This window comes from Dipodomys spectabilis, unplaced genomic scaffold, assembly GCF_019054845.1.
Source record: "Dipodomys spectabilis isolate Male_0828 unplaced genomic scaffold, ASM1905484v1 ptg000163l, whole genome shotgun sequence".
NCBI lineage: Eukaryota > Metazoa > Chordata > Mammalia > Rodentia > Heteromyidae > Dipodomys > Dipodomys spectabilis.
The window spans coordinates 7288550-7315072 of NW_024870840.1; the positions used below are offsets into that span (position 1 = coordinate 7288550).

At 45.5% G+C, this 26523-nt stretch overlaps 1 protein-coding gene across 1 annotated transcript in view; it reads left to right on the top strand.

The window, feature by feature from the left end:
* Plxnc1 (plexin C1) overlaps positions 1 to 26523 on the top strand; it is a 150900-nt gene that overhangs the window by 106040 nt on the left and 18337 nt on the right. The window contains exons 18-23 of the mRNA XM_042693085.1: positions 1080 to 1118; positions 1362 to 1486; positions 2050 to 2248; positions 6621 to 6767; positions 19835 to 20012; positions 22424 to 22527. Coding sequence (XP_042549019.1) covers positions 1080 to 1118; positions 1362 to 1486; positions 2050 to 2248; positions 6621 to 6767; positions 19835 to 20012; positions 22424 to 22527 — 792 coding nt within the window. The remainder of the gene's footprint in view (positions 1 to 1079; positions 1119 to 1361; positions 1487 to 2049; positions 2249 to 6620; positions 6768 to 19834; positions 20013 to 22423; positions 22528 to 26523) is intronic.

Here is a 26523-nt window from a genome sequence, read left to right on the forward strand (position 1 = left end):
GTTGATTCAGTAGGAAAGTATTTGGGACTAGAAAATGCAAATCCAGGCCTTGTTTTACTGCTTTTGTCTAGGGAAGAAGTCCATGGTCAAAATAGTTCAAAGTCTTCTCAAACTATTCTTCATTAAGTTTACTTTATTAATTTATAAAAATAGACCTACAGTTTCAATTATTACAAAAAGAGAAAGGAAAAAAAGACCTCAGTGTTTATGTTTTTCATTAAAAGTATTCCTCAATATGCTTTTCAAATGTAATCATTCATTCCAAGGAGATTTATGATGTAATTTTTAACTCAAACTTTTAAGTTTATGTTCGGGAGCTACATAGCATAATACATAGAAACACAGTTCCAAACCAGTGGGCTAATAGCATTGTGGTCTAGCCTGCCACAAGTTAGGAATAAGAACAGTAATAGCTGGTTTCAAGCACTTACTCTGAACACTCATTCACATCATTTTCACATTTAGCCCATGAATAGGAACATTACTGTCCCCATTTTACAAATGAAGGAAGTGAAGCACCCAGAGTTTAAATAACTGTCCAAAGTCACATGACCAATATATGGTAAAAATCAGGACTGGACCCCAAGAAGTTTGGCTCTGTATTCTATGCACTGCATTCTACCTTTTCTTAATAACGTTGCATATTGAGGTAGCAGGTGCTACTTGGCTATAAGACTGGTGTGAACTTACCAGTAAAATTCAAGATTTCTCCTAACAAGGTAAATTGCTTGAGGAGTAGTCTGCCATTCACATAAACTTCTCCAACCACCTCTTTAACTTTTGAGTCAATTCTTTTTTAAAATGTGAAGGGATGGATCCCTTCACTTACCCAACAGGAGACTGATAGGCAGTAATATTTATTCTTCTTAGAGGCTTTCTGAATTCACTGGTGTTTCTTGAGAGCTGAATAATTATTTATTATGTATTGTAGAGTATGCATTGAGCATAAGTCCAGGGTCTCTTCAGATTAGCAAATAGCGACTCTACTTTATTAAAACAGACTTGGGTATTATAACAAAAAATACATTCTTCATTTCCTTTGGATGTTATGAATAATAAAAGTGTCTCCTTCCTCTCAGTCAGGTGGCTTCACACACATCTTCACTGAAGATATGCATGTAAGTCTCTAAGTTTTCATTTTTAGCCCAGTGACTGCCTGACTCTCACAGTGCTATCATCATCATTATCATCTCCATTATGATTATTTTGAACTTTTATTGTGGGTTTTTTGGATCATGAATTCAATGTTGAATAATTCATTGTCTTGGAAAAACCCATTGTGAATCTACTTTCTAACTTTACATTTAGATTATATTATATGATATTCTTTTTTTTTTCTCTCATTCTTTTTTTCCCCCTAGAACAGAGATGCCAATGACAAGAATGAAAGCCTCACAGCTCTGGATGCCTTGATCTGCAATAAAAGTTTCCTGGTTACTGTCATCCATACTCTTGAAAAGCAGAAAAACTTCTCAGTAAAGGACAGGTAGTAAGGCAATTCTTTTATATTTTGAAAGCCCTTAAGCAGAGAAAATAAAACTGGAGCTCCTTATTTTATTTCCAATCTATTACCTGCACTTAAACATGAACTTCAGCATTAGGGGTGTGATGCAGCTAGGATATCTTGGATTTCACATCATAGTGCTCCAACACAAATTCCATCTTGGAGATACACATGTGCAAAACAACTCTCTCCAAAAACCCTGAAAACCCCCATCACTATGAAAAAACCCCACCAAATTCTTAATTAAAAAAAGCAGAAGTGTTATTTTTAATTTTAAAAATACCCTGAAAATTTAGAAGATTCACTTCTTGTTACTTCTTTAGTTTAAGTGCTGTTTAAACACTTAAATGCTTTAGTGTAAGCACAGAAAATGTCATGACGTTAACAACATTCTTGTGCAGTTTTAGGACTTGAAGATAGAGTCTAAAGCAAAGAGTAACCCATAAGATAGCATTCCTTGCCTCAGTGAACTTCCCTAGAAACCATTAGTAGTAACCCAGCCACACTCAGGGCTGATGCTTAATGGAGGCTTTATTTTTAAACAGGTGTCTGTTTGCTTCCTTCTTAACTATTGCTCTACAAACCAAGCTGGTCTACCTGACCAGCATCTTGGAGGTGCTGACCAGGGACCTGATGGAACAATCTAGCAACATGCAGCCTAAACTCATGCTAAGGCGCACAGAGTCTGTGGTGGAAAAACTACTCACAAACTGGATGTCTGTCTGCCTGTCTGGTTTTCTTCGGGTAAGTGTCACCATGTCCCTTGGCCAGGGTCAGAGGTAAGACAATAGGTAATTATTTTTAGCAGACACCAGTGTCTTTGCCAAGAAGAGTCCAGAATGCTCCATGGTGTCAGCATTTAACTGTATTTGATCCTGGTCCCTTCCTGGAAGCAGACAGAGGAAGAAAATAAAAAATAATTTTTGCTACAAATGTAGCAAAGATGGCCTGCCCACACTCATTTGAAATTTCTTCAGGTAAGACTCTTCAAGTGAGCCATTTTCTTACCCTTAACATTCGTTAACACCCAGAGCCCCAGCAGCTCATTTAAGAAAATGTAGTGAGGGCTGGGAGTGTGGCTTAGCAATAGAGTGCTTGCCTAGCATGCATGAAGCCCTGGGTTTGATTCCTCAGGACCACATAACAGAAAAAGCCGGAAGTGGTGCTGTGGCTCAAGTGGTAGAGTGCTAGCCTTGAGCAAAAGCAGCTCAGGAACAGTGTCCAGGCCCTGAGTTCAAGCCCCGGGACTGGCCACAAAAAAAAAAAAATGTAGTGAGGCAGAGTATTTCAAATACAGAAGAGAACAAACTGTTTCCAAGGCCTCTGAAACATTTACGACTCATCACCCACCCCCATTTTCTGAAAGCCGATGACAGTCATTTTTACCAGGCATTCTACATTAAAGCAAATCCCCAAGGTCTTTTGCCCTCGGAATTCTCTTTGCTGGAGTGACTGTTCCAATGTGGTTGTAATATAATTGCATCTTACGTCTGGGGGAAAGGGGAAATGCAAACTTTCCACAGATTCCTTAGTTAATAAAGTGAGCCTCAGAACCCACTAGACTTTGCCATTTTCTTGGTTGTTTGACCTGTAGACTTGGCAAAAAAATATTTGTAGGACTGTTTTTGAGGTCCAGATGAGAGCATGTTTGCAATTATCACTGAGTAAGCACTCCATAGATGCTGGCCATTATTGTTATAAAATATTAATATCAGATTTAAGGGTATTCTCTTGACTCCTTCTAAGTTCAACCCCGTGTGGCCCCTGGTATAGAAAGTTCTGATTCCTTCTTCAGTTGCATTTCACCAGCCATCCAGATTCTAGCAAAACAGCCTAACTGTGCATTTGCAGTGAGTTTCAAAATCTAATTAAACTCTGAATAAGATACACTGTATGCCACAGGTTTTAACAGCATTATTTAAGTTGAGACCCAAAGCAGCACTTTAAATAGGCTGTGCTTAATGTTTAATGCAATCTTACAAGGAGATAACATAATATTTTTTTAATTTTTTTTACCAACTCCTGCCTCTCCCAAGGCAATGCCCGTTTATTAAGATTAATGAAATCTGCCTGTTTTTCTGTTTACTTGGTATCCGTCATCATAGGCTTGGGGGAGGTGTCGCACAGTTATTTCTGGGGTGAGCATCTTTTACTTCATTTCAGTCATAACTGCTGTGGCAAGGTGCAATGATGGGGGATTCTCACCCAGGTACCAGGTCTTGGTTCTTAAAGGTCGATACCTGCCCCCACTGAGTCTCGGAATCCAATGTGCCTGCCCTCTGCGAGATGGGGGAGCAGAAAAGCAACTCTGGCCTTGGCTCCCTACCTCTGGGGATCCACTTAACGTCCACCAAAAGAAGGGTGTTGTCATTGGTTTTAAATTCCTTTCTAGCTCTTTCTACTGGGATCTTGTGATTCTGCTTCTGAGCTCTCAAGGACTGCTCTTGGGCATGAAAGGGGTGAAGTATTCTGAAAATCTGGGCTTCGAGCCCAAACAACCCCCTTGAGCAAAGCATTCTGGGTCAAGATTTCTCTGTGCTGATTCAAGAGTGTGCGGAGCACTTGGGTGGCGAGGGGGTGGCACACAGCACCGGGCGGAAGTGGCATCTAGCCAGTTGGCGATGGTTTCGCTTTCACTGGAATAATTCCCTCTGGTGCTAAGGTCCTGGCACCCGCACCCAGGTGCCCAGGGGGGCTGCGCAGAGGCTGCCCTGTCCTCCTGGCCGGCCCCATGGACAGCACTTGCTCTATGAGGTCCAGGTAATGTCCTCACCCAAACTGCAAGGCCTGCTGGGAAATTTTACAATAGTCTATTTATCATTGGTCATTTATGGACTATGCCAGACATTAGGTTAAAAGCTTTGCTTACATTACCTCATTTAATCTCCTTAATGGTCCTGAGGGGTGAGTGTCCTTATGACTATTTTACATTGGGGGGAATTGAGGCACACAGAATAGATGGACTCTCCCCAGGTCCCACAGCTGATACAAACAATGCCAGGGTCTGACAGCTCGCAGCCACCCCTCCCTGTGCTAGGACCAGAGTCATCCCTGGTCGGTTACCATGTGTTCTCAGCAGCTATGAGTTACCTAGGTCTTGTGTTCGGTGGTAACAAGAAACCTCATGGTTTCACCCTGTGGTGGTTTCAAAACTACAAAGGCCTAGGTCTCCTCTCCACACAAGTCAGTTGAGTGGGCGTACCAAAGGGGATCCCGTTGGACCCATTGAGTTTTGTTTTTTGTTTTTTGGCCAGTCTTGGGGCTTGAATTCAGGGCCTGGTCACTGTCCTTGAGCTTCTTTTGCTCAAGGTTAGCACTCTACCACTTGAGCCACAGCACCACTTCAAGCTTATTGTTTATATGGTACTGAGGAATCGAGCCCAGGGCTTCATGCATGCTAGGCAAGCACTCTACCACTAAGATACGTTCTCAGTCCAGCCATGGAGTTTCTAAGGAGAGTCCTCAGTCATCCCCAGAGATCCTGGGAATGATTAGAGCCATGGCAAAAGCCAGATGCTCTCTCTCAGTCTAGCACCTCCTGGAGAACTCTGGAGAATCCTGACTACAAGGTGTTTGAGTAACTCTCCCTCCACATAGCCTAGGAGAGCCCATCTAGTCCCCCATTCAACCTTTTGGGGCACATCCAGCCCCGGCACAAGAGCATTCAGCTGAGTCTCTGACCTGTGCTGGAGGAAGACAGTGAGTTTCTCATTTTGTGGTCAGGATGTGCCTGGGAGGGGGATGGGTGGGGGTGGGGAAAAGAGCAAAGAGTGGTGAGGCTGTGAACCAGTAAATAAAGGAAGTTTCTTATGAGAATTAGGTATCATATACTGCTCCCTTTGCCTCCTCTCCTTGGAAATTTTTGAACATTCCCCCTCCTTCTTGTGCTAAAGAAGAAACTCAAAAGTGTATCAGCAGGGGAGAGAGATGCAGTGAAGGGAATAGGAGAAGGCAGGACAGGCTAGATGGAGGGTAACAGAAGAGGCAAGAGGAAGCCCCAGGACTGAGGAGGGCAAATGTGCTTATAGTAGGATAGAGGAAGATGACAAAGTAGGGAAGGTGGAGACTAAAAACAGCTAGTAGCTAATTCATTCAAGTACCAGAGGCCTCTTCTCTCTGAAAGCTTGGTACTTTGGCCACTCAGCTTAACTATGTAGCTGGGATGCTTTCAGCCCTTTATCACCACCAAGGTACTTGGACTTCCTGGTCCTGATCACAGCTCTTTCTCCCTCACATATGGTCTTAATGGCCAGGGATCATAGGAAGCATTTATTTAGCAGATAGTTTAAAGCTGACCCAGGGCAATGTGCCTTTGGGAGGGCTCTACTTAAGCATGGATGCAAGTTTGAGGCATTTCAATAACAGAAGAAGAGACAGAACCACCACCAGGACAAAATACACAGAGCCCACGTTTGGGGATAGAAGCCATCAGGATGTTTGGGAAAAGCTTTAGAAAACATGGAACTGGCTCTGGTCTAGACTATACCATTGGGGCTGGGTACTGGTGAAGATTCCCAGGATGGACTGCCCCACATGGTCTGAGAATGGCAAGAGTCAGGCCTGGCACAGGGGGAGGAGACAGGCCTCAAAATAGTGGAAGAGACGGCCACACCCCTTAGGAAAAGCTGTTGACACCAAAACACAGCCTCCTTGGCGCAAGGAATAAAATATTCCTTTCATCCCTGTTGCCTAAGGTAATTGCAAATCATTTGTTAAAATGTCATTTCATCTTGGTTTGTTAAGAGCAATTAACTAAGCATGTAAACAAAGTTGAATCTCCACCTTGACTAGCCATTCTTAAGCATTAGCCAAGGGTGAACATCTGGCCACCATAGATGAATTCAAACACGAAATAACAGAGAACTACAGGGGAAGGCCATGAGAGGGTGCGTGCGCATACACATGCGCACTGCGAAGAAGACATAGTTTCCTGAGTTTGACTTCCAATCCCAGTTGGAGAGATACGTGTTTTCTCGGGAGTTGCATGTTGATTGTTAGAAAACACTGCCTCCTGTCTCCTGTCATACTGCCATAAATTGAAACTTTCAATTCTTTGGGAAATGCAGTGGCTTCTGCAAAAAGCTAACTTAACTGTCACTTGTGCATCTTTTCCAAGGAGACTGTTGGAGAACCATTCTACTTGTTGGTGACGACCCTGAACCAGAAAATAAACAAGGGTCCGGTGGATGTCATCACATGCAAAGCGCTGTACACCCTCAATGAAGACTGGCTGCTGTGGCAGGTTCCCGAATTCAGTACCGTGGTATGTTTGCCATTGAGGGCTGAGTTCAGACTCTATCATGAGTCTGGTTGGGGAAAAGAGGCTGAGGGAAAGGGGTGGGTCACTTAAACTGAACTGACATCTCTCCTATTGTGGGATTCCTCATACATTTAATTAAAAGCGGTAGTTGATAAAATATTAACACGTGTGCACATAATAGATTTTAATTACTTAGATTGGGGGGAGAAAGCCTTGTGATGATGCCTGGGGTACTCATCAATTTCCAAAGATTTTAATATCAGGATTGCTGATAGCTTTTCAGCAGCAGCAAAGGAAACCCAAAGTGCTCCCTATTCAGCACTTATAATTGCAATCAGAATTTCTCAAATGGCTCTGCTCTGGGAAGACAATGTGTGAAGATATATTTCAACCAAATTGAGGCCGTCTTATTTTAGAACGATAACACAAGACAAATTCCACTGCGTTTCCCCATGCAACATGACGCTCTTACTTTATTTTCATGGATTAGTTACAAATGTTTGGTGTCATGCACTTAATGTACTGTGATCTCATAGATATTTTTAGAGAAGCCCTGTAAATCACTACAGGAAGATGAGCTGGCTGCTGACGGATTTCACCCACTGGATACCTTCCTTTTAACCCCTTCCCACTCCACCTACTCATGACCCACCCTAAGTAAAGAGATCAACTTGGGGCACGTTCAGGTATTTCATAGAGGGAACCCTGCATAGAAAGTATCTCCAGAATTACTTAGGAATGTTCTAAGCTTCACTGTTAGTATGGACTTGGCGACGAGGTTGCTGTGTTTGGATTTGATCTTCAGTGTTCTGGAGACTCTGGGCTTCTTCACCATCTTGTTAGTGGAGAGGGAGGAAAAGATTCCACTGGGGTTTAGATATTGCTCACTAAGTTGCCAAGACTCTCGTGGCTTCGCTCAGGATGGCGAGTCCTGGTGGTGTCATCCTGCAAGAATTCACTCCTAATTGGAGAAGGCACCACAGAACTATGGACCATGACTGGTTATGCCCTCTGGTGGGGAAATGGTCCATAGACCAGCTGTTTCCAGTTGTCATGCCAGATCTCGCACATTCTTCCATCAGACAAGGCCCTGTGCTCAGGAGACATCTGAGAGGCCAGAAGTTGAACTTTTCTCAGAGTTCTGATCCTGCACCTGAGAGGTAATACAGTAATTCTCAAAGTTGAGTATCATGCACCCCAGTCTCCTGGAGAGCTTGTTAGACACCAACTGCCAGGTAGCACCTGAGTGTCTGCTTTGGGGAATCTGGAGTGTGGTGTGGGAATTTGCATTTCCAGCCAGCTCTTTGGGCCACTGCTCATGAAGTATTGGTTAAGAGCTCCAGTTCTGGAGCTGGGCAGGTTCATATAATACCTCTGCTTCTAGCTGGCTGTGTGACACCGAACAAAGTCTCTAGGCTTCTCTAGGCCTCAGTTTCCCTGGGGGTAAATGGAGATGATCTGGTACTTGCCCATGTTATGGGGTATGTTAAAGATTAAGAAAACCTGTGTTGTATGAAGCATAAGAAACATTACCTGGCCCGTAAGTGCTATGAAAAGCTTTACTCAGCCTGATGGAACAGCGTTGTGGGCAGATGCAGATCTAGATGGACCTGTGTAGGCCCCTCCCTAATTAACTGAGCCTGTCAGGGACAGAGCCCAATCTTGGAGACATGCTTTCATCTCTCCAGGTAATTCTAGTGTGCATCCAACATGCATCACTGGCCACCTTGAAGAACAAAAGCTCAGATGTGGACTCCTCTTTCTCAGGACTCTCTTGGGTTGTCTGCAGACAGAGGCTTTTGGTCCAAACCTAGAACATGTTCATGCTTTTACTTTAGAGTACCTTAGCAGCTCCAAAGGTTCTTGGTATCATTTGGATATGGTTTGTTTTCACCAAATTTGTGGGGAAGTTTAATTACCAATAAAATGCTATTTGAAGCTGGTGGGGATTCTGGGCACCAGTGGCTCATGCCTGTAATCCTAGCTACTCAGGAGGCTGAGATCTGAGGGTCATGGTTCAAAGCCAGCCAGGGTAGAAGAGTCCCCGTGAAACCCTTTATCTTGGGGCTGGGAAGGTGGCTCAGTGATAGAGCGCTTGCCTTGAGTGCATGAGGCCCTGGGTTTGATTCCTCAGCACCCCATAAGCAAAAAGAAAAAAAAGCTAGAAGTGGTGCTGTGGTTCAAGTGGTAGAGTGCTAGCCTTGAGCTGAAGAGCTGAGGGACAGCACCCAGGCTCACGACTGGACCCCCTCCCCTTCAAAAAAAGAAACTCTTTATCTTCAATTAACCACTCAAAAACTGGAAGTGGAACTGTGGCTCAAAGTGGTAGAGCTCTAGCCTTGAAAGCTTAGGGGGGTGCCTTCAAGACTTAGCTATAGGGATAGGGGAAATAGGTAGGGTGACACATGCCTGCAATCTCAGTAAGCTAGGATTGTGGTGTAAGCACAAAAAGCTGGGGGTATGATTCAAGGGGCAGAACCCCTGCCTACCAAATGTGAGGTCCTGAGTTCAAACTTCAGAGACAAAAAGAACGAGGTCATAGGAGCTGTGAGCCTCTGCCGCTGCCATCTGCCGGCTTCTCGCCTGTTCCTGTGCCCTTCTCCCCTTGTGCCCTCTCTCACTGCTGTGCACCCTGCACGGCACGGCTTGTGGCCCTTGCCCAAGGGCCAACGATGCCAGCTAGCATCATTCTCTTAGATTCCCAGAAGTCTGAACTCAATCAACCTCCTCAGCCCCAGGTGAAGCTGGTATCTTGTTATAACAACGTAAAATGGGTTCAGCCCGTTGCCAAAGGGAAATGCTTGCAATGAATGTAGGTTGGGGCCCAGGAAGGGTTGAGGGGGGTGGGGGGGGGTGGGAAACAGGGATCCAGTGCTGTAGCATTTTCACAGAAACATTGCACCTAGACAGAAGAGAGAGAAAAGGAGGGGTGGGGGAAGAAGTCAGCTGCCTGAAGCAAATTTGTGGTGGTGGGGGGGGGGAATTGAGTCCTTTAAATGCTTCACTTCTGAACGCTTTCTCTCCCTTTCATTTCAAAACATTATTTCTTTCACAGTCAATTAAGACCATGTGTTTCTGATTTGTCAGTACTCTACTCATCATCAAAATGTTACTTGATCTCAGAGAAATTCATGTTGACTCTTGAAAAAAAAATTACCCCCTTTATAACCCCAAGGGAGAAAAGCAAATGGAAAATTAAATCTATGTGTTTCTTTGCAAATTTGGATTTGCCAGTGGATAGAGCTGAGGCTGGAAAGGGGTGGGCCTCTTGTTTCTGAGGGCCTAGCCTTGAAGAATGATTTTTAATGCCTTTTATTGGCCCTTGTCCCAACGTCGCTTTCATGGTGTCTGATTATACTAGAAGCTCAAGAGGAGGCACATGATCCTATCTAAGCTTGTGTGACAAAACGTTAGCAGAAGGTCAATATAAAAAATTTAAGGTTTTTCATTTCCTTTCAGGCTAGTTCTCCCAGCCTGAACCATCATATTTCTAATTATCTACCTTTCTCCTCCCCCTCCCTCTTCCTACCTCCCTTTCCTCAACCTCCCAGGATATACACCCTGTGGGTTTTTAAGTCTTGCTTTGCTAAATTTGCCTGAGGTGGTTTATGTAATTGGAAACCAAGGTGTGGTGAGCAAACATGATTGTGTGTGAGTGTGTGTGTGTGTGTGTGTTCTTTCAAGGAAAGTTCAAATGTACAACAGCAGCTTGAGCAACTTGAAATGACAGCCTAGGGCCATAGCCAGGACACGTTTGAGAAAAGACCTCCACGCATGGCACCCCTCCAAACCCGGCACCTTCTTTAACAACCTTAAAAGTTAGGTTTCACACCTCTAAGATTAGGATGCCATCTCCCTGAGGTGTGAGGTATTTTCTAGAACATAAGGACATCCTGCCAATTTCTGATGCACAAATCATTGTACTAACAAATGGACTCTGTGCAGGCATGCTTTCATTTTTCCTTGTACTTTGGGAGGAAAACACCTGACTTCCCTCCATCTAAGGGAAGCGCCACAAAGCCACTCTCCTAAGCAACCAACCAGACACCTCAGACTGGCATTCAGCAAGGCAGACCCCTCTAATAAATACCAGGAAAGGCTATGTCCACATAGCACCCTAGTTTCCCTTCAATTTTCAGGAATTCCCATTTGGCAGAAGAGGAAAGAGACCCAGCACTGTGCTGTGTTCCCCCCCTGCAAAACCATAGGCATGCTAACATCTGTTTGACAAGGCATCTCAGGCCCTCCCTGGCTTTGCCTCCTGTTAAAGGCTTGATTTTTGAGCAGAGTGCCTCAAGGCTTAAGGACTTCAGTTCCAGGAATATGGACCACATGGGAGAAGGGACATTTGCTGCCTCACTTTCCAGAGGAGATGAGAAAAGCCAATAACTCGTAGCAGGCGTGCTGAATTAGCAAGAGAAGGTTGACTTGTAATCAAAGTTAAGCGAGAAATGGTTTTTTGAACTCTTAAACCCAGGAAATGAGCTTGCCAATCTGCTGTATCTGAGAGATAGCATCTCGGCACCCTGGGAAACAGTGTTCCGACAACCAGAATATTGCACTCATTCTCATATCTATAAGCAAGTCTTCAAGATTATTAGAAATTCTTGAAAATGCACACGTCCACGCCTGCAGAAATTGTAATGCCTCCATGATGATTTATTACAGGTTTATGTCAGCTTACACTAGTGTCTTTTCCTCCCCAGAGGTTTTTATTTGGGGACAATCATGTTTAATAAAGTATTTCATATACAACAGAACACTGGCTAACCCTAACACAAGTTTCTCATCTACGTGTTTCCGACCATACCTCTCTCCAGCTCCTCTGATTCCATTTAGTTTGTCCTTGTGGAAGATCCATTATCCTCATAATTAAACAACCCACTGTCCTGATTAAGGCATTCTCTTTTACTTCAATTACATCCCATTGTTCATTAAATCCTGATGTTTGCACTTCAACAATCTTGTTTTTAATACTCGTAGCATTTGTGGAGAAACAGGGAAGTTAATTAACAATTCTTGAGCTCTTTTTTTTTTCTTTCTACCATAGTACAAATCATTTCCAGTATGACTTAACAAAAATCCTGAAAGCATTACTAACTTCATAGTTAGTGTTCTTAGCTTCCTGATCAAAGAGTGAAACCATTTTTTATAATCATGTTAGGTAAGTCATTCCCCAGTTGATGGCAAGCTGTAGAAAATGAAAAATTAACTTTGAGTGCTTTAAAATGGTTTTCCTCTTCACGGTCTTTCTTCTCACACCTATAATCTTGGAATTAGAAATGTAATTTAGTTATCGAAGTACAAAAGTATTTAATTCTCTTTTCTTTGGCTCAGATGTGACTTTTATTATCTCATTGTTAGAGTCCTTATTTATATGTGTGCTTTTCAGAGAATGGTAACTTCAAATGGTGATAAAAATATATCCTAGCTTTGACTTTTAGCATTGCCAGTTAGTAGCCTTCCACTAGAGCAAGGATCAGCAACCTGTAACAGCCTGTGGACCAAATGTGGCCCCCAGACTATTTTTATAAATAAAGTTTTATTAGAAAGCAGTCATGATGATTCATTTCCTGCTTCTATGCTACAATGGCAGAGTTGAGAAGCTGCAACAGAGAGTCTATGAGCCCTGAAAGCTTTAAATGTCTACTACCCAGCCCTTCACAAAAAGGTTTGACTCTTGGTCTGTACTTGACATAATAGAGGGGGAAAAAAAATCAAATTCTCTCTCTTACTTAAAAAAGATGTGGTCTCTTTCTGCTTCTGGGAACATAGCAATGGCAGAGCCTGTCACTGCCCACAAATCTGAAACTCAAGGTTATTGAAATTCTTGAAAAAACTGCACGCGGACATGCCTGCAGAAATCGTAATGCCTCCATGATGATTTATTAAAGGTTTATGTCAGCCTACACTAGTGCCTTTTCCTGAAACTCATGGGATTCTTTGCAACAATGACAATCAGTGAAAATATTGAGAGAAATTGGGTGGAGCTAAATTAGATAGCTTTGCTCACTTTATTTTAGGGAAAAATGTTGGAAATGCTACTAAATTTAGAAACATTGGTGAGGGTGACCTACGTTTGGGGAAAATCTCTCCAATCCTCTTGTTCTTTTTTTTTTTTTTCAATTTATTACCTTGAAACAGTTGCACAGAGGGGTTCCAATTCCATGCGAATATATGAAGATGATGCATCTTGATCAATATCACCCTTCCGTCAGCCTCCCCATCTCTCCCAACACCCCCCATCCCCTCAAATTACCTGGTTCTAGGTTCATGTATGTATATTGAAGATTATGACTGTCTTCATCCATCCACCCTTCCTCTCTCCATTTGTCTGCTCCCCACCTTTTAGCTGCTCCACGCTTGGCAGCACACCTTTGTACATCTTCTGCCCCTCCCTGCCATTGTAGAGTAGAGGTAAGGGAGCCCTAGATCCAGGAAGCTTGAGGAAAGACCGTTTGGGGTGTGGAGAAAGGCCTGTTGGCCCAGAGCCCAGGTGAAAACCGCTAGGATAAGCAGGGCTTCTGACTCCAGACTGGAAAACTTGGATGCTTTTCTGAGCTTGCTCTAAGAAGCAGAATTTGCTCTTGCCTTTCATTTGGCCCTGAAATGGAATTAGAAGTATATTTTATAGGTTTTACTTAATGAAAGCAATGATTACTCTAAGACTGTTTACAGTGAAGTTGCTGGTTCATAATAAATTCTTTGACAATTACTTCCTAGGTATTATAATGCATCCCAGCCAGGATGCAGCAGCCTCTCTGCCCTCATTAGCCAGCAAGAAGGTAAAGCAACTAATGAGGCAGACCATCTTCCTCCCAAGGGAAACCGCCTCTTCTCCGCCTTTGATTCACACACACACACACACACACACACACACACACACACACACACACACACACACAGCCTCATTTCCTTGCCTCAATACCAGAAGCTGCCAAATTGTTTTCAGGGATGCTGAGAACAACACTAATGGAGCAGGAATATGGTTCCATGTGCAGGTGTGTGGCACCTGGGGTCTGACAGTTCTGGGTTTGAATCTGGGTTGAGCCACTTTATGGAGTGGCTGTGTGACTTCGGGCAAGTCACTTACCTCTTTCCTCGTCCATAAATAGTCATAAATTGTTAGGAGGATATGCACGCCTATCTTGCTGTACTCCAGAGGAAGTTCTCATTTAGGTCCGTGAAGTGGTAGGTTTGATTGAAATCATTTATCTCCCTCCCTCCCTTCCTTTCCCTTCCTCCTTCCTTTTCTCTCCCTCCTCCCTCCCTCCCTTCTTTCCCTCCTTCCTTTCTTCCCTCCCTCCTTCCTTCCTTCATTTTTGTGCCAGTACTAGGGATTGAACTGAAGACCTGGGTTGGGTCTACCACTTGAGTTACACCTCCACTTCCTGTTTTAGGGTGGTTAATTGGAGGTTAGAATCTCAAGACTTTCCTGCCAGGACTGACTTTGAACTTCAATCTTCAGATCTCAGCTTCCTGAGTAGCTAGGATTGCAGGTGTGAACCACCAGCACCCAGCTCAAAATGCATTTCTTAAACTCCTATGTATTTGTGTTATTAGTAAAAATGTTAAGAATAATTCATGTATCTGGGCATATACAACCAATGGCAGATAATACCCTTTTGGGCAGGTACAGACAGGAGAATGATAAACCTGAACAATTACCTCTGAGAGGCTGGTTTTAGATATGTGACCAAAGGACCTGGTCTTTCAGTTCTGGGCCTTTCCCTGTCTGCTTTGGGTCTGTCGTCTCCAGCTGGCTTTGTCTTCCTGGTCGTACTGGGCAGTACCGGCTTTCGTCCCATCCCGGCTGTGCAGCGTACAAGTTGTGCTTAAGCAGCAAGTGACCGATTCTGTCCTTGAGATTGTGGGGTAAAGAGCCCAGGCTGGCAGGCACCTCTGCTCCGGGATGTCTTCAATCCCAGGCTCCTCCTCCTCTCTGGTCCTCAAGTCCCCTCTTGGTCGAAGGTGCCAGCTTTCTTCCTTATTCCTATAGCAGGGCCTCGGAGGGATGTAAGGAAGGGGACAGAGGTCACCAGCTCTCTTTGAAGGAAGAGCAGCCACAGAACACACACACCAAATGTCATTGGCCAAAAATCGACCACGTGACCACAGCTAGCAGCCAAGGATGGGAAGTGAGCGTGTGCTCTGCAAACATGCCTGTGCTGGTACCTGAGTTCCTGGTTTGGGGGACCAGTGGTTTCTGTGAGGTTCAAAACCGACCAGTGTCAGGAGGTTGAATTTCTTGCATCAATTCTCTGTCCAATCCTCTCCTCATCTCTCTAAGAACCTCAGCGGAGCTCACTGCCTTTCTGGCTTCTCAGTTAAAAAAGAGTCTAGAAAGATTCTTGTTGTGACCCCAGTGTCAGTATGTTCAATAAGTACCAGCTATTATTATTGGGGACCTAGAACTGCTTCCTTTTCTTCTTTGACATTTTTTCCCTTTAAAAATAGTAGCAGGCTTCTCCCTTGGAGGGCAGGTGGTTGTTTAGGGACACCAAGTGTCTCTAAACCATACTGCCTTCCACAGTAAGGAAGTAGAGTTCTTTCACTAGACTTCCTGACCTGACCGTGCAAAATAAAGATTAAAACCTGACATTCATCGATCTAAATAAGACTAGTATCCAAACATCTCCATATCCAGAGTCCTCCTTCTTATCCTAGAGCTCTTTTCAAGTCCCAATCCAAATGTATGCACCTTCAAATAGTCTTCCTTTCTCTCCCTTCAAGTATTCTATTCCAAGGCAGAGGCAGTATCTCTCAGAACCCGTAAAGCTCCCCCTACACCCTTACCCTACTCAGCCTGGCCTTGCAATTTATGTTCATGCCACTGTCCTGCCAGTCAGCCAGTCCATCCAGCAGAACTAGTGCCAGGAACTACTTGGTTGCACCTGTAATGCCCTGCACACCATAGGCGAATTTAGCTACCTTGGCCTTAATGAAGTGAATTCGGTCAGTTTGGGTACATTCAGCTATAAGAAAGGAAAAAAAGCTAATGGTGTTTGGAATGGTAAGAACACAGGATTCTTAGAGTAGCCCCAAGGCTGAGCTTTGGGTCACTACCTCTGTGTTCCTCATACTGTAGCCCTCCTGTTCACAGGCTAATTGCCACAGCTCCAAGCACCATTCTCCCCTTTGTTGGGGAGAATGCTAGAGCTTGGTCACATGACCAGTCCCTGGTGGAATAGAAGGAGACCCAGGGAAGTGCCACCAATTGTGTGTGCTTCCTGACCTTGGTGGGCCCACTGCTCTTTGTTAACAAAGAGGGGCCCTGGCTGTTGGATGTCACCTCAGCTTTGCTGACAGCCAGGGGAGCTTCTCCTAAAAGAGGGACACCGTTCTGAAGGGGGGGGGGGGAGTGTGTGGTTTCAAGCACTTACCCTCCTGTGGATATCAAGAATGAACTCCTATACTGTAGAGCTAGCATGTCTTATTGGCTTGCTGGGCAACCTTGGGCATCTGATTTAACCTCTGTGCACCAGTCTGTCCTCTGTAACAACACTGGACTCTACTTCCCGGGGCTGTTTCTGAGATTATGCATACTAATACACACCATGAAAACTGAGGATGGCTCGTAGCATTTGGCAATCTTGTTGCTCCTTTGGGATGGGAACGATAACTTTAAAACTTTAGAGAAGTTGGATGTCCTGCCACATGCCTGCAGCTGCTAACGAGTAAAGAACACTGCCGCATGAAGAGTGTTGTTCTCAGTCCTCCTGTCCTGTCTACCCAAGAGTCTTTTGAGTACTAAGGTGACAGGTGTGCCTGCAGGCTGAAGATTTCCCATAGGTGTCTCCTAACTGTATTGTGGATGATCTGAAAAGAGGACTGGTGTCTTTCCTTGTCACCTCTGCCACCAAAGAGGCCACTAAACCTGGGTCAGAGGGCCAGGAGGGGGTACTTCCAAGGGGGAGGGGGAGGTCTTCTATCTGGGCAGTGGTTGAAGGCAGATCCCGTGATGTCCAGCACCAAAGAGAGGCCCAGGGTGGACTTCCCAGCCTTGGGGGTGAGGGGTGCTTTGAATGACAGGGCAAACCTCTACACACACACTATGCTCATGCTTCAGGAAACTGCTGTTAAAGCAGTAAGTCTTAGCAGCATAAAAAATGAACACAAATCAATTTGTGCCTGAATTTCCCCTCAGAATTCCCCATGGACACTGTAGAATACTTCATTTCTACCCATCTAGCTGTGGAGGTAGTCACAGATTTACATTATTTTACATGCAGTTACGGCTCTTTCCCCCCCCACCTCTCCTTTTGGGTATGGTTTTTAAGAACATTTATTGCCAATAAAGAGGTGTTTTTGTTAAAGACAAGAGTGCCCTTTAGCTGGTAATAGAATGTTATTTCCTAAACACCTATAAAACTATTACTCAAGCTGGGATGGCTGGGTCCCTGATTCAAAGGGAATCTCCATGCATTGTTACCTCAGGTGCCCTGTGAAACGGCTTTGCTTTATTCATGGCCCCCATGAGGAGGCCACAATAGAAATGGGGGGACCCAGCCCCCCAGGTCTCTGCACAGTCGCAGATGCACTGGAACACAAGCTCAGGACTCTGCCAACAACTGGCCTAAGTAAGACAGTGGCTCACAAAGAACTCCCGGGCTGCAGCTGGGCCTGGGAGGATCCACAAGGACCCGGGTGATGGAGGAGGGCCACCAGCCCCAGTGGGCATGGGGCCAACACCACAGGCAAACCAGGTCTTGACTCCTGACTCTGCTGTTTGTCTGTATCTCTGAAGCAAGTTGTGTGGTCTCTCTGTGCCTCAGTTCTCGCTCTTGAGAACAGAACCAGTAATAACAATAGAGCCCTCCTTTGCCAGGATGCTAGGATTCAAAGAGGTGTGCTTTGGGGCTGAAGGTATAGCTCCCAGCCTGCACTTAGCATGTGCAAGGTGCATACACACACACACCCCTGAAATGTATGTGACAATTTCTGCCTTTAGAGGCCCCAGTTAATGTCACTAAAAAAGGAGGGGGGCCAGAGAGTAGCATCTCTAGCTCCTCACTTTGTGGTAGTTGGTTGTTTTGTCGGTGATCAAGGAAGCCTCCCAACCCCTTGCTGGGCGAGATCACTGGTCAGCCCTGAGTTCACATGCCACTGACCTGGAATCTTAATTGTTTTATTGGGGCTGAACCAGAGTTTGTTCTTACTAATGATGAACGGGATTGACTGGACAAGATCTGTTTAGTCCTTTGGGGCCATTCTAGCAGAATATCATAAATTGGGTGGATTTTTAGCAACAGATATTGGATTGAGATGTCCAAGATCAGGGTGCTGCTGTCAGATTTAGGGTCAAATGGGACCCACTCTCTCCGCCTTTGGAGGCTTCTGGGAAGTAGCTTCTCCACCGTTTTGGACTCCTGAGGCATCTGTGTTCCTAAACAGAACCGAGCACATAGCACCTTATTCTGACAGACGCTGAAGCATGCAGTCTGTGTTGGCCGGTCAGTGTGGGCTGAAGCTCTGCTTCCGAATGAAGCTCAGAGGTGAATATAGTACAACAGTAATGACCTTAAATCACGATGACAGTTACCGTCATGGACCCTTCCTGGCACCTCTGCAGTATATTCGCCCTCTTCATCTCTATGACAGTGTTAGAAGGCATGTGCTACTCTATGCATCTTATTTGATATTTTCAGTTTGTGTAGTGCTGGGGGTGGAATCCAGGGCTTATACTGACAAACATCCCACCACTGAGCTCCATCTCTAGTCCTTTATGCATTTTAAAGTTTGGGTGATCATAAATATCCCCAATCTCTCTTATTATTTGTGTTTTTATTTCTTAATATTAAGCAAATATTGTTTATTCCCTCATTGAGCCAGGCTCAAAAACTTGAAATGCCTGGTGCTTCACAAGAGGCTCAGATCTGAGGGCTGAAGTTCAAATCCCAGCCCAGGTAGACAAATTCAAAAGACTCTTATCTCCAATTAACCAGCAAAAAGCTAGAAGTAGAGGTGTGGCTCAAGTGGTAGAGCTCTAGCCTTGAGCAAAAGAGCCAAACAAGAAGGAGCACAAGACTTGGAGTTTAAGCTCCAGTACCAGAAAAAAGAAAGAAAGAAAGAAAGAAAGAAAGAAAGAAAGAAAGAAAGAAAGAAAGAAAGAAAGAAAGAAAGAAAGAAAGAAAGAAAGAAAGAAAGAAAGAAAGAACAAAACCTTGAAGTAACTCTGTATTTTACACCATACCCACATCACTCGGACCCTGTGGCAACCAAGGTGTCTAAGACTTGCTATTTTACAAAATACGTTGGGTTCTTCCCTGCATCTGTTTCCTGGAGGAGTTGTGGTAGGTTAAAAACTCAGTTCTTTTAAATCTGTGTATTTGTACTTGAGGGAAATGCAGAGACTTTGGGATTCCTGTGGTGATGGTCCAGACCTGTGTTTTCCTATGTATATAGCACACAGGCCTGTCTTCTCCCAGCCCTGGATCCTGAGCTTTTGCTGCCTGGAGAGAATGTTTACTGAGGAAACTTCAGGCAGTCAAGCGAAACTCATGCAGGAATCATAGTACAGTGTGAGGAGCTCAGTATTTTAATGAAGGCTCAGGAATATCAGACTGAAGCTGTTGTCAGTGAAGGAGGAGATGACTGTTACCATGATTAATGACCCACTGGTCACTTTTTACAGGGACCCTGTAACCTTTCTTGTCCTCTGGAACTTCACTTCTCAGACTCTGTGGTTCTGTTAATAAAAAGAAAGATAATCACTACTTTGCCCTCATTTACTGTGAACCTTTCCAAATCTTTTTTGTTGTTGTTGAGGATGAAACTAGAAATCACCCCCCTTTTTATTTTTTTACAATATTTATGTGTATATGGATTTTCCTCTCAGATTTAGTCAATGCTTGCTCTGTAATGCGAGTTTTAACTTTGTGTTTTCCTTCCCATTATCTCTGAAAGGGATGGATTATGGAGAAAAGATTAAAGCAGTATAATGTGATACGGTATTTGCTAATATGCTGTCAGTGGTATTAGTAGGACTCAGCGAGGTTTGGGTCTTTTCATGAATGCCTTTCAGAGCGCAATTATCTAATAGACTTGGAAACCTGTTTGTATTCTTGCAGGCATTAAATGTCGTCTTTGAAAAAATCCCAGAAAACGAGAGTGCAGATGTCTGCCGGAATATTTCAGTCAACGTTCTTGACTGTGACACCATAGGCCAAGCCAAAGAAAAGATTTTCCAAGCATTCTTAAGCAAAAACGGCTCTCCTTACGGACTGCAGCTGAGTGAAATTGGTCTTGGTAAGGTGACAAGTTAGCCACTTTGTCCTGGCCCACCGTCCTCCATTCCTTCCTGCTTGCTCCCAGATCCTGCTTGGTGACACTTAGGTGGCCCACATTGTTTCCTGAGGGCACGTTTTGGGGCTGAGGGACTGTTTTGCTCTCGTGCAAGCATCTTGCTTCTTCCTGTCCTTCAAAGATGCCATTTTTTAAAAAATATAATATTTGTACATTGGATTCACGAGATTGCTAACCCTGACATCACATGGAATCACCTTGCATAGAGAAGTACAATAAGGTGGAAACCCCTTGCCCTGTGTGTGTGTGTGTGTGTGTGTGTGTGTGTGTGTGTGTGTGTGTGTGTGTGTGTGTTGCATTTCACACTGGCATTTGGTTTGTTTGTTGTGATACGGAGCGTGTCATTAGTGGGTGGCTCAGCCGCCGTGTGTTAACTCCAGCAGGCTGGAAAGGTCATCTTCCTCTTTGCTAATCGCACCCTGCACTAAGCCGTATCCTCCGTCCTCCCCAGCACCACGCAGCATCTGCTATGAATTCATTTGCGGGTTCTATTGGTATACTGCAAAGGAGAGCATATGCGTGAGCCAGCTAGCAGGGCTCCTTCACTCAAATGTTCATCAACATTTTAAAGTTGAGCTCCACGCAAGCCTCCCAGGAGACTGCGGGAGGATTTTATCGCAGATAATGGGACAGGAAAGAAGAGTAAAATCTCGGTAGTGACAGACAGTGTAACAAGGTTCATCTTCCTTCCAAGTGCAGTGGTAGGCCTCGACTAAGCAGGCAATTAAAATCCTCCCCCTCCAATCAAACCTCCTACTAAAGCCATTGAGAAAAGCCTTCAGGCAGAGCCTGGGAAATTTCAGGGAGGCCCACAAGTTGGGGGGGAGGCTGGAGCTTAGGTGCCTTTGTTCATCGCTTCTCTGGTCCCTTCCGTTGGCGGCGTACTGGGGGGAGCAGCCCCAGGAGGGTTCAGCTCATTTAGTTCCATGCATGGTCAGGGGGACAGCACCAGCCAGGAAACCAGGACCGATCTAGACCAACTTCCATTAGCTTGCAAATGTGTGGCTCTGATCACAAAGGACACAGGTACACCAGCCCAGCAGCCCCAGCCCCGCCACTGAGGGCGACCTTCCCCTGAAGGTGTGCCAATCAAGCGTCCCTGAAGTTGGAAGGCAGGGGTAGAATAAGCCGGTGACATTGTGCTGTCTGCTTGCAAATGGGGAGCATGTAAATAGGAGCCGTGTGACACTTCTGTGTGGCTGCTGTCTTTCTAGTCACCTCAGTGGCTGCTCTCAAAAAAAATGGACGCAAAGCTTTGGAAGCTAGCCATAATGTGAATTAAACTCCAGCCCCAGAAGCAGACTTCTTTTAGCCGAGCACACCAATCAGATGCCCAAAGGGACAGTAAGTGTCTAAGTACAGAGGGTGGCGGCCTGACAAAATAGGAATTGTTGAAGTCTGACTTTACTGAGAAAAGACTCACCAACGAAGGAGGTAGCCCAGGGTTCCATCACCGCTGCAGGGTTGGAATTACTTCTGTGTGTGTGTGTGTACCAGTACTAGGGTTTGAATTCAGAGAGTGCTGCCCTTGCTTGGATGGCACTATTTGAACCATTCCCATAGCCTAGCTTTTTGCTGGGTATTTTGGAGATGGAGTCTTGTAGACGTTTCTGCCTGGGCAGAGTAGCTTGAGTAGCTAGGACAACAGGCATGAGCCACTGGCACGCAACCATTGCCATATTTATTTCCTAAAAAAAAAAAAGAGAGAGAGAAGCCAGGAGTCCAAATTTGTGTGCAATCTCTCCTATTGAGTATGGAGTTGATATTAACACAGTAATTCATAAAGCACGGTGCAGATTCGGGAAATGAAAGCATCCGTGGACCACATTCTGACTGGAGGGCACAGGTGGTCAGCCTGTGGGGCGTTTGCACCCTGTGCTGCTGGTACATTAGCACTGGGACCCGCTCATGCACATCCTGTGAAGAGCATTTATATCCAACCTCTGTTGGTGAACACACACACACACACACACACACACACACACACACACACACACATACACCAGTAGTGGGGATCAGTCTGAGGCATGCAGCCCCACAGAAGACACATGTGTTGATCTTTGGTGTCATCACCCCTGGGCTTAGCCTCAGCCTGTGACTCTGGAGAAAGCCGTCCGCTCTGTCAGCGCCCCAGACCCAATCCAGAACGTGACTCAAATGCTCAGTCAGTCTGGCTTATGTCAACTCACCTTCAGCGCTTTACCACTTTCTTCACTTTTTATGTATTTATTAGTAACACTTTTAGAAGTAGCACCATAGACACAGTTCAGGTTTTTCATGATGAGGTTCAAAGTAAACAAAATGCTTCTCTCCCCTTCCTCCCCCCCCCCCCCCCCCCGCACCCTGGTTTCCAGAACTACAAGTGGGGACACGACAGAAAGAACTTCTCGATATCGACAGCTCCTCCGTGATTCTGGAAGATGGAATAACCAAGCTCAATACCATTGGCCACTACGAGGTAAAGCCACGCCTTCCCCAGCCCGTCCTCCTCTCCTAGCCCAGTTGCAGCACACAGTCCTAGCCTCTCCCCAACTTGCTTTTTTGTTGTTCATTTTTTTCGTGCTAGCCCTGGGACTTGAACTCAGCACCTGGGTACTGTCTCTGAGCTTTTGTGCTCAAGGTTAATACTCTACTACTTGAGCCACAGCTCTACTTCCAGCTTTTCGGTGGTTAATTGGAGATGAAGCATCTCACAGACTTTCCTGCCCTGGCTGGTTTCAAACCCTGATTCTCAGATCTCTGCCTCCTGAGTAGCTAGCATTACAGGTGTGAGTTCTCAGTGCTTAGTCTCTTTCCTACTTTCTGGAATGGTCTGCAGACCGGTCATTGCTGGGTAGAAGTTTGTACAGTTGCTTTGTCAGAAGAATATACTTGTCATGTATCCTGTTCTTGGAAGGCTTCAGTTTCCAGTTGAGAGTGGAAGCTTCACCTTGACTGTGTTGTCTGTTTTTGTTTTTTGTCAGTTGTGGGGCTTGAACTCTGGGCCTGGGTGCTTCCCTGTGCTCTTCAGCTCAAGGCTAGCGCTCTACCACTTGAGCCACAGTGCCACTTCCTGTTTTCTAGTGGTTTATTGGAGATAAGAGTTTCACAGACTTTCCTGCCCTGGCTTTGAACCATGATCCTCAGATCTCAGCCTTCTGAGTAGCTAGCATTACAGGCGTGAGCCACCGTGCCCGGCTGTGTTGTCTGGTTTTGCACGTGTGTGCTGGGAGAGCCGAGGGCGCTGTGTACCAAGTGAATCATGCTGGTGACCTCTGCAAGTGTCCTAAGTCTCATCTCATCCCTCACAGCCCACAATGGATTCTGCAACCTTTTGTGCAAGGACCTCATTCCAATGAAGTCTACATTTCCTGTTTGCAGTGGTCTGTGGTACTTCCTTTAGTAAGGCCCCCTGGATTGCCACGGTGGGACATGGTGCCAACACATCTGGCAGAGAAGGGAGAGCACACATGTGTGACAGATGACTTTTAGACTGGCCACAACTGGAGGACGCAGAGAGCGAGCAAGGAATAGCTAAAGCCCAGGGCCTGGTGCTGATATCAGTCACAATTTCCCCTTATTTTGGCTCATTCCATCCCACAGCAGTCCCATGAGGTAGGAACCACTGCTAACCCCATTTTATAGATGTGTATGTATTATGGCTCAACCAGTATGGGCTTCCTGCAAAGGCCAGAATGAGTGGTGGGGCAAAATGGAAAACATAGATCCTTCAGGCTTGTCCAGCTTCTCAGGGTTTGCATTTTATCTCTAAGACAGTAGAAAGACATCTGAAGCACTGAGAAAAATTTGTGTTTCAAGAGATGGTCGTGAGGCTGGGTGTGGTGATGCTCACCTTAATCTGAACTAGTCGGAGGATTGTGGTCTCAGGCTGGCCTGGGCAAAAGCACAAGACCTTACCTGAAAAGCTGCAGCAGAAAAGGGCTAGGATGTGGTTTAAGTGGTAGAAAGTAGAGCTTCTGCATAGTAAGCTCAAGGCCTTGAGTTCAAACTTCAGTACTTCAAAATAAAGGACGGATAGACGATAGACAGACGACAGACAGATAGTAGGTGACAGATTATAAACAATTGTGGAGAACACAGGCATGTATAGATGAGATGCAGCCCGGGAAGTGGGGAGACCATGGAAGCTGGTGGGAGAGGCTGGGGGAGGGGTGGTAGCATCTCTGAGGTGGAGACTCATAATGAGCTTCCGGTGGGCTTGGGAAGCTGATGCTGCAGGCCACTTGTGTGACACACGGGGTGGGAGGAGGGTCTCCATTGACACTCAGGAGCAGTGGGGACTTTTCCAGAGCTGGGGAAGATGAGAGATGGAGCAGTTGTCTTTCATGTCTCAAAAGCCCAAGAGAAGGACCTTGGGCTTTTCTAGGCCCTGTCTTCATCCTGCACAAAGCTGGGCACTGGTGGCTCATGCCTGTAATTTTAGTGACGCAGGAGGCTGAGATCTGATGATCCCAGTTCAAAGCTTGCCCAGGTAGGAAAGTCTATGAGATTCTTACCTCCAATTAACTACCAAAAGTGCTAGAAGCAGAGCTGTGGCTCAAGTGTTAGGGTGCTGTCTGTGAGCAAAAAAAAAAAAAAAAGCAAAACAAGCTTGGGGACAGTGCCCAGAGCTTGAGTTCAAGCCTCAGGACAAGCACACACCACACACACACACACACACACACACACACACACACACACACACACACACACACACACACACACACACACACACACACACACACACACACACACACACACACACACACACAAGCAGCTGAGACTTTGAGCCAAGCTTTCTGGACAACAGTGAGGCCCAGAAAGCAGCTCATTCATGTGCCACTTGGCTGAGTGTGTCTCAGACTCAGTTTGGTGACACCTGACTGGGTCCCATCCCTAGGCTTTTGCTGGCAAAGACCTCACAAATCCAGATTGTGTGCTGCCCTGCGTGGCTCACACTGCCCACTGTGTGGGATCACAGGCATGGTCCTTAACTCACACAGTTGATGGCAGGGCAGCAAGCTCCTAGGAGCCTGAAGGGGTGGATGCAACCAAATGAGAGGTGCTACCCTCTGGGCAGCAGTGCTCAGAGGGGAGCTAATTGAGGGCTTCACCTTGAGATTCAGGGGTTCAGACCTGCAGGCCCTCTCCTTCTCTCCTTGCATCTAATAGCAAGCTCATCTGATCTTCCCAAGGGGCTTCGCTACTAACCTCCCCATCTCTGCACACCTCCCCATTGTACTGCACCCTTAGCCACCATGCAGCCTGGAGTGAGCCCTAAGGAAGGGGGCAGCCACTCACCACCATGAATAAGGACAGTCAGGACAGGAAAACAGAAGCACCACAGCTGTCTGCCAGACACAGGAGGCCTGTCAAGAGAGATAACACATCACTCTTCATGGTCACATCGCTGAGCTCGACACCTATCTGCTCAGGGATGATAATGAAATTAATCCGGCCTGTAGTCTCTTTCCGTACCCAATGATTTATCGGCCTCATACCCCAGTGTAGCTGCCTGGTGGTAATAAATGACAAGACGAGGACATGAAGGCTTAAAGGATTCTCCTTATGTTTAAAAAGCTAAGCCATGAGGCAAATAAACGCAGAGAGCTTGAAGAGAACTGAGCTGAGCTCTCCAAGCCTGGACCCTCCCCAAAGCCCGTTTCCTGAAGAGGGATGGAAACAAAGCCTCCATTGCCACCCTCAGACGCCCGGCCAACCCTTGATTTAATAACACCTCTGCGGAGTCAAACATTGGGAATAATTTGAGAGGGCTGGGATGAAGCCTGCGTTTGCCCTTTCGTTAAAGAAATGTTCTCCTCAAGCATTTGCTTGAGGCTTCCAAAGAGACAAGATGCTAATTATCACTCTTATTCATTTACTAATGCACCCTAGTTTGAGTCACTGTATGTGCTTGAAAGCAAAAACAATATATATATATATTATTTAAAAATAGGGTCTAATTCAGAGTTTTAAGTGATTCAGACTTACCTCCCTCCAATTAGGCCAAATTAGTCCTGTTTTAAAGTTAATCTTTAGTGACGGCCAGTTCCTCCTCCTGTCTAAACAAAGTCCCTGCTGCTGGAGTATCAGCCTGAGTCTTCTCGTCTTCTGGCCTGAGGGTGAATAGAACGGAATGGGTCTCAGCTGGCCGATTTGTTGGATTTGGCTTATTGGATATTTGAAGAACTGATTTCTAGAGGGATCTGAGGATAGATGCAGCCCCCAGATCGCCCACACTGCTGTCAGCGGCCTGCCATCTACTGGATGGCATCTTCATCAACCTCTAGCACTATGACCGAGGCATTGTGGGACAGTAACAGAGGCAGCCAGTGCCCGCCATTATTCACAAGCCCTCCTGGCTCAACGCATTATCACTCACAACAACCAGGGCTCCAGGCCAGGGCTGTTATCCCGCCCCTTCTGATCAGATGAACACAGAGGAGCGGGAATTAGTCTAGTGCAGGCAAGCCGA